At 41.8% G+C, this 13,447-nt stretch overlaps 1 protein-coding gene across 1 annotated transcript in view; it reads right to left on the reverse strand.

Annotated features, from left to right (window-relative positions):
- Window positions 1-9,986: 9,986 nt before the first annotated feature.
- The window catches only part of MEOX1 (mesenchyme homeobox 1), a 5,731-nt gene continuing 2,270 nt past the window's right edge, over window positions 9,987-13,447 (reverse strand). Inside the window, exons 2-3 of the mRNA XM_008641028.2 lie at window positions 11,068-11,240; window positions 9,987-10,214 (exon numbers count right to left, since the gene is read on the reverse strand). Of these exons, the coding sequence (XP_008639250.1) occupies window positions 10,092-10,214; window positions 11,068-11,240 (296 nt within the window). The 3' untranslated portion in view covers window positions 9,987-10,091. The remainder of the gene's footprint in view (window positions 10,215-11,067; window positions 11,241-13,447) is intronic.

Below are 13,447 nucleotides of genomic sequence, written 5' to 3' on the forward strand. Positions count from 1 at the left end.
TAGTAGTTTTTTTAAAGTCAACCCAGCACTGCAAGTTCTTTTTCTCTACCTGAGGTCTAGTGCTGTCTCAGCCAGAAGATCTCACATCCCTGCACTCCTGGGGCATACCATCTACCGAGCCATAGGATCCCAAATTTTTATATTTTATTGATTTCTGTAATTTTTCAATTTTTCTGTTTTCAATAAATTAATCTTTTTAAGAGTTTTCTCATTTCTCACATGAGATCTTCTGGCTGGGTCAGCACTGGACCTCAGGTAGAGAAAAAGCTCTTGCAGTGCTGAGCTGGCTTTTGGATGGTCCAAAACTCAAAAAAAAAGTTATTAAAGGCTCCTTAATAGGAGTAAGGCTTTTAATGCCCAGCACTGACATCCACCACAGCCAGCCTGCAGAAGACACTCTCTCTCCCCCCTCTCTCTCTGAACTTTCTGAGGCCTGTCTCGTTCTTTTATACTGCCTTTGCTCCGCCCCAGTCCGCCCCCAGCCCGCCCCTTCAGTTTAAATTGATTGGTGCTTTCCCTTTGACAGATCATCTCCGTCCACCAATGGCTCATCGTTGTCAGAGGGGTGGTATCAGTTGAGATAAGGGTGCTAAAATGCCCTCATTAAAATTCAGGTTGCCATGGAGCTTGCCTGCAGGGTAATGGCTATGGGGCTAAAAATAGCTGCTGGCTGTTAGAACTGGGGTTTTGGAGTTAGCCCTTGGACCAAAGTGCAAGAAAAACACCTAAAAAAAAATTAAAATACATCTAACGCATCTTAAAACACTTGTAAAAGTCTACAGTAAACACAGGAAAGATAACTCTTATGGTGTACAGGTGGTTTGAAGTTTGAAAAGGGAGCATAAGTTGGGGATTTTTAACTGGGAAATTTTTAACTGGGAATGGTGCAACTCTCTTAACAAGCTACTTTGAACAATTGAAAACACTGATAATGAAACTTGATTTTTGTACCTGGGCTGATGGGTTAATTTTAACATTTAAAATATTTAACTCAGAATTAATTAATTAAAGCACTTAATATGCAAAGACCAGGCACAATTAGGGATTTCATGTATGACACTGTGCTGCAGCTGGAGCTCTCTGGGCTTCCACTGAGTGCAGGGGATGTCTCAGCTCGATGCCCTTCTGCTTAACGCAACCGGGGGCTTGTAGCCGCAAGGCTCGGTGTGCCCTCGGGCAGAGGGATGCAGTGTTGGCCTCCACAGCGTCCTCGCTGCACGGCTCAGTGGAATCGGCGTGGGATGGGTTCGTGCCTGGCTCCTCCTCAGAGGAAACACGTCGGGTGGCCGATGATCAGGCTGGGGTTTGCCCGGGGGCAAAGAAGGCGGGGAGGGGCTTCTGGTGTGGGTTCCAACAGATTCATTTGCAGGAGGGTCCAGGAACCAGAAATTACTCGAGTAGAAGCGGGCTCACCCTTTATCCCCTTTATGGGGGGTGGAGCAAGGCGGGGAAAGGGAAAACAACCAATGGGGTACAAGCAGAGGGGAGGATACAATTTTTCAGAACAAATGGGGAAAACAGGGAGGTGGGAGTCATAGCAGGGAACCAATTAATAAATAAGAAAGGGAGAACTTTCTGGAACAGGGGGAGGTAATTTAGGATTGGGAGCCACCCAGGGGGAGGTAACCTAAAATCTCAGTGACCTCTTTTAGTCCACTTTCCGATCCACTATCCTGGGTGGGGAAATCCACCCAGTGGATGGCCCTGGTTTGACTGATATTTGATGGTTTCAGCCTGAGAGCAGGCTGAGCCACCCCAACATCTGCTCTTTCAGCATGTGCTCTTAGATGAAGGCTCTGAGGTACAGCAGAGATGATTCCATGCAGACAGGTTTGTGCATTGTCGGTCATACCTGCCCTTACACAGCGTTTTGCACCCTTCTGTAATGGCCACTCTTTTTCCTAAGAAGCTTTACATGTTTTGAGCTCATATCTCTGTGGAATGCAAAGACTCTCTTAGGGAACAGGAAGGTAAAGGGTTGATGCACTTTCACTTAGCTGCCTGTTTGAGGTGTGTGTGAGCAAAACTGCATTCAATAAGAAGCACAGAAGCCCATGGAGAGGGTTTTTATAACCACTGCTCCTGGGATTGCAGATATTTTTCTTTCTCTCCTTCACTTTCTCTGCCTATTTTGATAGACATTAGCAGAATAGAGATGATTTTTCTACTTAAAAAAAAGCAACCCAGTCAGTGACTAGTTTCACTGGGCACAAGAATCAAAAACAGGACATGAAGTTAGGAAAAATGAAGAAGCAGGGTCCTAATTAGGGAAGGAAAAAACCCTGATTTGTTTTCCCAAAGAAAACCAGTATTGAATAGTTTTATTTTCAGGTTCTACTTAACTGCTGAAGTGTGATAAAATGCCTTGAACTTGAAAATAGAGTAACTCTTCTCTTATCCTTTTCTAAAGTCCACAAAGAAAAGAAAGATGTTAGATATCCTGCAAAAGGCGTGGGGGAAGCTGCTGAAGGCTCCTGCTGTTTGGGTCATGGGCTGTACTGCACAGCCACTGACTTGGGACCAAACTCGAGGTTCTTGATTGATGGAAAAGCATTTGCCACTATTTTTCAGTGAGCCCAACTTGCTAACACGAGCTGGCTGAGTGAACACAGAGACACTGTAACTGGGACAAATCCCAGCTTCCTCAAAAATTTTCAAACGTTTTTTTTCTTCCTGTCAGATTCCAGACAGATGAAATTTCCTTGGCATAGACCTATTCCATCTCTCCTCTGAATCACAATAAATCAGGGCTTGGAGGTTAACTGATTGTGAGTGTGGGAAGAGAAGGTACCTGGCTTGGTGTTCAGATACAGCCTCATCTGCCCACCAGCTTGCCTTCTCCCATGGGTCTTGCCTCTGCTACTACTCATTTTTTGGAAAATCCCAATTTCAATTTGATTCCAAGGGTTGCTGAGTCCAACTGATACTGTTTTTTGTATGATAGTGAGTGAGTGAGTACATTCCTCAGGTCATAAATCATCTCAACCTGGCCCCAATCAACTACAGACCTGGATTTAATTTCTCTCCGTTCTCACCAGCCATAACAAATTAGGTCATTCTATGTCAGTGAGACACTGGAGCAGACACCACTGGGAACACCACAGGGATTCTGATCCAGCTATGTTGCAGGAAGAGTGATGATTTAGCTGTACCTTGTGCAAAAATCCAGTCAAACACATCATGAGCTCAGATGTCCATCATAGGCACCTGAACTGTCCTTCCCTCTTGAAGGCTCTTCCATTTTCATGTGACACATTGCAAAGACTGCACGGGTCTTGTAAAAGGGACTGTGCCTCTGGCTTTTTTTGGAAAATGCTCTGCTGTAGAGCTGATGGTCAATAGATTCCACAGGTCTGAGAGATTCTTCTGAACAGTACGGCACCACTAAGAAGGATTCACTGTTCTGTGGAATAAGACCTTTTTGAGCTCAGTGTGATACTAGAAATCAAAAAGGTTAAATGACCCTTTCCTATAATTCACTGCTTTCACTATGTTGTTTTACCAATAACAGTTATCTTGTTCTTTTAATGTTATCATAAATGTGCAATAACAATACAATAATGGTGAATAATCTAAAATTCTGTCCCTAAGGAAGACTAATCAGATCAATTCTCTAATGACAACAAGCATGAGAAATTAATTAATTCTTTTTGTTTCCAATTAAAACTACCTGCTTTTAACCCTGTTTTATACCACTGACTACTTCTCAATTGAGTAATGTAGTTTTTATTTGTGAAACCTCATACCATTAAATGCAATGAGCTCATCCTTTTTCTTGGCGTCACCTCATCTTGATTCTGGCAGAGACACAAAGAAATTACAGCAGAGAGAAGACTGTAAAAAGAGAGATCATTTTTCTCTTAAAAATAATGCTACTCAAGTTGGCCCTGGCAACTGTGAAGTAAAGTGAAAATTCAAGCCCAGTTCCATATTTGAAGTTATACACAGATTACAAATCCAACATTAATAGATACATATCCAACCCTTGCATTGTTTTCCATATGGTGAGTTATATTCTTCCTACACATTCATGTGCATAAAAGATGTCAAAGCAACTGCAAGTAGAAGAGATTTTTTCATTTGGAAGTGACCTGTAAGCATTACCTGGTCCAACCACCTGTCTTCTTCAGGGCTGACCAAAAGTTGGAGCATATTACTAAAAATATTGTTAAGTGCTCTGAAAGCTCTAGAAAATTTCAGGCACAGTTTCCTCTCCAGCTATTCTGCCAGCTTGTTACTGGCTGATAAATTCTCACAATGCACCAAGAAAAGAAACCATGATGTGTAAGAATAATGAGATAATGTGGGCCATATTTAATCTCTTGAAGAAGATCAGCTTTGAACCAGACAAGGACTCCAGATGTCTCAGTTCCTTCACCAGTGCTCTTCCAGCCTTGGGCAGGTCCCCACTTTACAGTTTGGGAAGGACGATACATCCATATGACCATTTTGGTTTTCTTCTTGATGTTTGCCTATTTTAAATGACAAAATGCCTTTGAGACAAGGCCTGCTCTGAGCCAAACACTGCAAGGCTCTGGTCTTAAATAGTATCTGATGGTGCTACAAAATGCAATGGGTAAATGGATGGTTTTCCCCTGAGTTTGTTTCCCTTATGGCTTTCTTGGACTTTTCAAACAGCTCTGCCAGGATTGGGAGGCTTGTTTTTTCAGAAATCTTGTAAAGGCACAGGAAGAATTTAATTATTGCAGTAGAATGTTTTTTTTCCATGCTTATTTATTTAATGTTTGAATAATTGAAAATGTCTTCTCAGTGTGTGCATTAAAGACTTCCTGCCTAGAGTGTGTGAAGGACTCTGAGCATTCACAGGATATAAACCAGATTCATACTGGAACCCAACAGTATAAACATGTCTTCAGTGCAGACAAGAACCCTTAAGTCTTGTAATGTGAAACATACTCCAGTTGTGTCTGTGTTTTCTTCTGCAAATAAACCAGTCAGAGATGTGCCTAAAACGTTTTCCTGAGACAGACAATTTCTCACCTCATTATTTTATTCTCTTTTTAATAGATTTATTTTTTATTGGCATACTTTATAGAAGTTTATAACTCAACCCAGCTAGATACAGGTGAATTGAAGACAGCAAGTAGCCTGACACAAGTCCATGCTGCCAGGACTTTAAAATAAGAGGCCTCATTTTATACTTTGTGCCATTTCTAGGTATAATCATAGAATAGAGTACTGGATGTTTGTACACTTGAATGAAAATCGGCTTCTTGAGCTACACTTTTCCCCAGAATCTCCTTTTCAATTAACTTCAGACAGAAACAACTGTGGAAAATTATTATGGAGAGTGATACTTTTATTCCCTGGAAAATAACTTCCTGTCCAGATTTGTTAGATACCCTGACACTGGGTCTAGGGGTCTGTCCTCCTCAGCTAAGAAAAGTGGGTGGAGCAATTAAATTAGATCTGATAGATTTTTTTTGTTTTCTGAATTGGAAACTGCACAGATTCCCAACAGTTATATCACTTTTCTTGATCATCCCTCATGAAAGAAATAGACAATGGGAAGTGTTGAAATGTAGTTGTACAGAAAAGGGTTAAAATATAGAAATATAGAATTAAAAGTAGATAGAAGTATAAAACTGTTACGATTTTTGTGGTGAGTATTGAAAGGAAGAAACAATGCATTTTTTGGGTGTCTTTCCAACCATCCACTCAACTGTAGCACTGGTGGGCTAACACTCACCTGGTGATAAATTCCTGGGTGTTGGAAATACTCCACATGTGGCATTCTGGCTGACGAATTACCCTGGGGTGTGAGTGTGGGCCATCAGAAACTTTCACTGAATTAAAAATTAAAGGCTACAAGAAAGCATGTCAATTCACATGTCTGTTTCCTGCTGCAAAGCCAGGGATATACAGCATGACTGAGGGAGGTTTGAAAAAACTGTATTCTTCTTTAATAAAGAAAGAAACATGACTCAAACCTCCGTGGTATGAAGTCACCATCCTCTCTGTTACTCACTCCCATTATCTCTTCTGCAATCTGCTCCCGAAGGAGCTTCCAGACAACCGGCTGCTTATCCCTGTCTAAGAGTTATTTAAAAGAATAAAATAACAATTATGGTATAGAGGAAGGGAATAGTGGTGTAAGAGTCTGGTACTGCACGAAAATCCTTCCTTTATGTAGAAACTAGAACAATGTGGCCTTGTGTGTGTGGGGAGGGTGGGGACGGGGAGCCGCAGGGCTCTGCTGACACCTGCACCCAGAGCTGCAGGGGAAGCTGCCCCATCGTAACTCACAAATACAGCCTGAAACGCAAGAGCCTGAGCCTGAGGTTATTTTACAGCCACACCGGGCAAGTTCCAGTCAGACAAAAGCCCTTCTGCTGTAATCACTGAAAGAAAGTGGATTTCCTGTCCATCTGCCTAGAAGAGCTGTGTGGATCCAGTGTGCTGAGTGCAGTCACTAATGCAGTCATGTGTCTTGAAGGGGCTGTGCACTTTCCTCAAGGGAAGGGAATTACCCAAAATATGAGATAGTGGCTGATGAAACTTAATATGAGCACTGCTAGAGGTGGGGGAACAAAATGGGGTAATTGAAAAATTGTGTGTTCTGTAAAATGCCCTGATTTGTTGTGTGTGCTTGTTTCCTTGTGTAGGAAATTCTACAGGAAGTAGGATTTGCGAGCTTTGCTCGTGTAGAGTGTGTCCCAGTCAAAATCTCTGGCTGTGAAATGTTTGCTGAAAGGGCTCTCTTGTTTTCCAGACAGTGTGAACTGGAGGGTTTGGTTCCATATTCACAGCATGCCTATGAAATTTTTTACTGTGAGGGTGGTGAGGCCCTGGCACAGGTTGCCCAGAGAAGCTGGGGATGCCCCATCCCTGGAGGAGTTCAAGGCAACATTGGACTGGCCTTGGGTTATCTTTGGAGTTTAAGTAGCTCCACTGAGTGGAAAAATCATTAGCTTAAAGCTGTAGAATGACATGCAGAAACTGAGGACTAACAACAGAGGAGTCATAGGATACAGAACCAGAACAAATCAGGGCCTCTGCTGCATTGGCATCAGGCTAGATGGATAGAGTCCATAAAGTCTCTGACTCTAAGGAAAGCACTTCTCTCCCTCTACTTAGAAGAGGCAGCACAGATATAAAGGGCTACAGCACATATTTTTGTGTTTATACAGATATCCCCACTCCCTGTGGGCTGTTTGCACTGGCAGAAAGTCCTGCTTGCATGTGCTTCCTGGGGAATTCCTGCCAGACTTCCCTGATGCCATGGGGTGATTGTGTGCTCAGATTATTTATGGAGAATAAGGCATGGAAAACATTGCCAAACATCCCCAGGTATCTTCCCTCCCTTCTGTGAGGAGAATACAGCCTGAAGTGTATTTCTGAGAAAAATAATTGCAGGTCAAAGACTTTGCTCCCAGACGACAGGCCTTCCCTGAAAGATTCTTGGCACCAGAGGTTCAGAGGTCAAATGCTTTGATGTCAGGAGTGAAATGTTCCTTCTCAAAACACTAAAATCTTAGAGTGAGCAGATGGTTTAACGAAGAAACTGCCTAAGCACAAGAAGATCTCACAGGTGACTCATAGCTTATTTCTCAAAATTCAGAGCAAGAACTGTTTAGGAGCTGCAATTATGGGTACAGACCGAGATCCCATTGATTAGTTTTTAAGTGAATTAGGATTCAATGTGCTACCATTGACAGCTTCCTTGAAAGGAGAGATTTATTAGTCTCTCTTTTGGGTGGGGAGCTGATTTTGGTTTATGTTAGTAGCCAAGACCCCAAAAGTTCTCATCTCAAAATAAGCTGCTTCTGCAGGTTGCAAACTTTCTAACCACAGTGGGGAGGAGGTGATGTACAGTGTTAATTGGCTTAAGGGGTTATGAGGATATAAGTAAAAAAGAACTCCTGCTCCATGGTGATTTGTGTTCCAGGAGAAGAGGGTAGGATATCTGAGCACCAGAGTTCTTCACAAAACACAACTTTCTTTAGGCTTTGGCAGGAGCCAAACTACTGAGTTTAGTCAGAAGTCTAATCAGAAAACCAAGGTTTAAGAAGTAGAGTCAGAGACATTTTCTGTTCTTAAAGATACTGTGAACTGCATCTTCTTCTCATCTGTGCATAGGCAATTTTTTTAGCCAATTAGTTTTATGTCACCTGAGTAGTGAGATTATTAGCCTATTTTTAACATGAGGTTTGTAATACACCAAAACAATGGTGTTCTGTCATTGTCCACCTCAGCTTATCACTGCTGAAGGAGCTGGGATCCAACCATAACTCCCTGTCTGTACCCCCTTCCATTTAAACAACTACCATGCACACACAAGTGTCCCAGGAGGAAGCTGAGGGTAGCTTTTCCTTACCATAAAGATCTGAAGAGTCAGGGGTAGGTCTAGCTCATGCATGCATACTCCTAAATATTATAACTCCTAAATATTATAACTGATTATATGTAATTATTATATTCACAGGATTTACATCCATGCTGTGATTGCAACAGTTTGTGGACAGGCCCTGTGTGAGACATCACTGCTGCTGTTTTCGTAGCTTTTTCATTCAGGAGCAGAGCAGTGTTGGCATTTTGTTTTGGGTAACTGTTGTTTTTGGATAAAGTGGGTAAGAGCAAGTAGCGCAGTAGGGGAAACCAGACAGTAACCTAATTCACTTCCTCAGTGCTTCTCAAGCTGCTCAAGTTTCTTTATTTTTAAATAATTTCTGTTTAAAAATAATTGTTCTTTTAAATTGGTTTTGCACAAATATATACTCTAAACTGTTGATTTTTCCATCTGTCAATCAGAGTTTAGAAATGTTAAGAAGGAATGTAATGTATGTTTTTTCTTAGTAGAGACAATAATCAGCTCTTTGAAAAGAATACAGCACCTCTGTTAAAAAAAATCTTGATATTTATCTATTTTGAGACCTTTTACAAGTGGAATTACCACTAATAGCTTTATAAACATATAATCCAGATATACAAATTCATACCCAGCATATCTACAGTTCACTTGCACCCACAATAGCAGTGCATCAGAGGAAGGTGAAAGGAAGGCAGAGTGCTCTAGCTGCAAATAGTGGTTACCTTTGAAATGTTTAAACCAAAGTTTCAGTGTTCTCCATAGTCATAATGTGGTATGCTAGAGTAAAATTCTGCTTAAAATGTGGCATTAGTACATGAAACAAAAAAATACAAGAAATGGGAGCAGGCACTATGCTTTTCTAAATCATCATAATTTGATACTCTACAAGTTTCGGTTGAAAGTGGGGATAACTTCAAGTGGCAGCATTCTTAAGACTTCTGGTGGTGCTGTGGCAGTTTATTGGAAAACTTGAAAACAAAATAGTGATATTTTAGCTGTTGTGTTGAGACTTTAATCTCTGCTGTGCCTGCTGGGACATTTGGTAATGACTGCTTTGAAAAAATATTTGAAACTGAGATCTAGCAATTTAATTTCAGGATTTACAATAAGCTTGGAAGAAATCTCCCTCTGCAAATTGCTGCCATCAACAAGGCACCTACCTTCTTGGACTGTCAGTGTGAAAGCCATCTCTTCTGAAACTGGTGAGCAGACTTCTGTGTATGTGTATTTTTAGTCTCACATTTTATTTTGTAAGCTTATTGCCTAGTCATAGAGGTGTTCGACTCATTTTGCAAGAAAAATCAGTGACTATCAAAGTATTTATTTCTCTCAAAGTAGGGCACAAGGAATGTGTGCATTGTCAAGTCCAAATGCAGACTGAATAGGTGTGACCAGGGAAAGGCTGGATGAGGATGCAGCTGCATTATCACTTGCTGACTAACAGTCTATATTTTCTGAATGTTTGGGAGTTTCAACAACATTACTCCTGTTTTATATTCAGTGTTGGTTGTTTTTTTCTGTAGACACATCTGTGGTAGTAAGAGAGCTCGAGAGACAAAAATCAAAATCATGCTGTCCTTTGGCTTTTTCCCCCCTGTGCTCTTTAATTGCCTCTGTAACCTCAAGCATCATGCACCTTTTAGAGTATGGGCTACAGGATTTGCAGGCAGGGTGAGCTCATTGTGTAGCTGATTCTAAGCAGTTGCATCCACATTCCAATCGATGACTTTCTCCATCTCCTCTCCCATTGCTGCAAGGGCTACTCAGAGCTGGGGGAGGTGGCAGAGTCCACATCTTCTGTGTCGTGTTCGTGTGGGGGCACTGCTTGCCCACCTTTAACACGTTTCCACTTCATTCTTCTGTTTTGAAACCACACTTTGACCTGGGTGATAAAAACAAAACAATTACTTGTTGCCTCAACCTGAGCTGTATAAGCAGAGCTGTGCATATATGTGTGTATCAATAGACAGATGATTTGTGGAATTCTAGAAGAAAAGGTGAACAGAGCCTCACAAGTTTGATGAAGCCATCTCTCTAACACAGACTGGAACAATTCCTTCTAGAACGCTCTACACAGATGTTCCTCTGAAATCCTCAAAGGTAGTACAAGTGCTTTGCCTAGAATCTGTCATCATGTTAAATAAACAAGTCAACACGATGAGCACAGTGCCTCTCATGTATTTTTAATATCTAGGCCATCCAATCTAATGCTTCAGGAATTTTAATTTGCCTCACATAATTATGCAATTCTTCTGCTGCCCACTTAGCCTTGATAAGGAAACTTGGACTGAGATGACAATGAGAGAACAGAAATACCTTTCTCCACAAAACTCTGTATATTTGTCTTTCTTTATCACCTCAAAATACCACCTGACCCAGGAAGAATGCATGTATCAAACATGTCATTCTAATAATTAGTCACAGTCTAAGGTGATATCCACATTCCATATGTAAGCCTTGATATATCAATATGCACCAATGAATGGTGGTTAACAAGAACTCAGTAGAGACCAGCTATTACCAAGTCAATCTTTAGTTTAGAGAAACATAATTAAATTTATTAACAACTTACAGAAATGTGTAACAAAGGTGTTGGAAAGAATGTGGAGGCTTTGTTTGAAAATACCTCTGTGCCACTGGAAAAGCAGACCCTCGAGTAACATATCATTTTTAGCATTAGAGAGAAGTTGTGGGGGAGGAAGAAGGATCTGGGGAGACAAGGGTTTGGAAAGTACTTGTCTTTCGGTGAGATCCAGGTTCACAGCTATCTCGTATCTCCTGAGCCTTGTCAAGTAGTTATGGTGGGCAAATTCAGCTTCCAGCTCCCGTAGCTGCTCCTTAGTGAAAGCTGTCCTTTCCTTCCGTGATTTGCTGCTGGTTTCTGCCTTATTGCTTGAGTTCTGGTTTTCTAAGAGGCAAACACACTTGTGTAATTTGTGGTTATGCTGATGTGTTGTGAACATGTGCAGTTGCAGAGGTCTGATAAACAACCCCTTGAAGTGCTCAGTGGAAGTTTTAAAATGTTTGCTTTATGCCCCCTCGAGCTCAGCGTGACTTATTGGTGTGGCCAGCCTTGGTTTTGAGGGGACAGAGGTGGGACAGCTCACTCAGGATGGGGAGTGTTGTCAGAACTGCCTGGGTCTGCACAGTCACAGAACAGTAGCTGTGCGAAAGAAGCTCTCATTCCTTGCTGTCATTGCATCAAAATAGTTTCCTTCCCCACATTTTTACTTTTACTCCCTATATATGTATTTTCACCCTCCCCTGATCCAAGGCAGCCAAAAACAAGCAACATGTTAGGAGTGTATGGTGCCCAGCTTTGGTGCAGGACACAAGAACAAGTCACTCAGGGAGCAGCACCCTCAGCTGTGGTGTATGGCCTGGAAATACTGGGGATGTGGGGTGGTAAAACAAGCAAAAGCAGAGAAACAGTGGTTTTTGCAGTGGCCTGGAACTATCTTGAACACTCCAGTTTTCTAACTTTTTCTGATCCTTGCTAAATGAAAGCTCCAAGCAGATCTGGTATCTGTGTACCTGACTGGCCCCAGTATCATCCTTGTCATTGTGCTGTCCTGAAAAACCTGTTTGCTATTTGTGTACATTTCTGCAATGTGGTCAAGAGCTGTATTTCAAAGCCAAATTTCAAGCCATAGCCAAAGTGATTCTGTACCAATTATGATAAAAAGCAAACACCAACTGACTTTACCTGAGACCGTGGCAACCTTTTATTCACTTTTTTTTGATCCTTTCTCTTTTTACTTTTTCTTTTTTCTTTTCCTTTCTTTTTATTTTTTCCTCTGTGCTTTCAAAGTTGGTGCTCAGAGAATCTCAATGCAATGCAAGGAAAAATGCATTTCTTTCAGTGAGCAAAGCCCAAATTGCCAGTCTTTCAGGGGGTCAGTTTTGCAAGTTCCTTGACTCTCTCCTCCTGCTCCTCTTGCTAGATTCCCTAAACTAAACATGCTAGTAGGGGTTTTGTTATGCTGTTAATGACTTAATTTTTGTGTGTAACCAGTATGCAACGGAGTTCTGTGTGTCCTAGCATAATATTTCTACATAGCAATGATAAGCAAAATAGTAACAGTGTGAGCGTGATGTGCAGCTTCATCTTCTAGGTGTCCTTTTGGCTGCCAAAGTAGTAAAAATGGAGAAATCTGGGAGGTGTGACTGTAAGCTTTGTGACTGATCTGACCTTATCTCTGTCCATCAGAAATGGAGAAATCAAACAGAGCTTTTGTTACTAGTAATGCACACAGGGACCGGTGTGTCACCTGCTGTAGCTGGGCTGCTTTCCATTCCAAGGGAATTAGTCTGGTTTGTTCCATACTGGTTTTGCTGCTTCAGAAATCCACAAATAAAGTTGGGGAATGTACAGGAACAAAACTCCGGAAGTGTCTCCCCATGTTTTTGTCTACAGTTTAGCAATCCCCTTTGTTCTCATCCCTTACCTCACAAATACTCTCTTACAGGTTTCCCAGAGGCTCACAAGTGTGACTTTTGAGGGAGCAGTAGGGAAGCAGGATTTGAAGTATGGATCTCTTGCTGGGAACTTCTCCACCAGCTTCTGGGAGCCTTGAACTCAGCGGCTTCCCCTGGGGTCTCTGCTCCCCTCACAGACACGTGGAGGGCTGAAGCAGCTCCCCAATACCATCAGCACATGGCAGAAACTAAAGACAAGCAGCTAATTCCAAGTGGATGTACCTGTGAGTTCATCAGAGCCCTGTGGGAAGGACACCCTCTCCAAGGGGCAGTTTCACCAGTCTGCATCTCCAAAAGACAATGTGAATAGTTTTAAATGGATATTTTTGGGAACAGAATAGGATGTGTATCTTGGAATCTCTCATCCACACTGTGTGCCACAGGGTATTGTCAAGAGATGTAATCCTTACTCATGGCTTGAGGTCTTGAGATATTCCAGAAGTGGAAATGTGGCCTGGCTGCTTCAGTTTTGACAGTAGAATGTGAGAAATGACAAATGTGTGAAAGGACAAATCATCTTGGGCAGGTTTTTCCTACTGTACTGCCAGTTTAAAAGAAGAGAGGAGAGGAGAGGAAGGGAAGTTTAGGGAAGTTCAGGGAAGACAAAAGGGAAGGGAAGGGAAGGGAAGGGAAGGG

This window comes from Corvus brachyrhynchos, unplaced genomic scaffold, assembly GCF_000691975.1.
Source record: "Corvus brachyrhynchos isolate BGI_N302 unplaced genomic scaffold, ASM69197v1 scaffold30, whole genome shotgun sequence".
In the NCBI taxonomy this organism is placed as follows: domain Eukaryota; kingdom Metazoa; phylum Chordata; class Aves; order Passeriformes; family Corvidae; genus Corvus; species Corvus brachyrhynchos.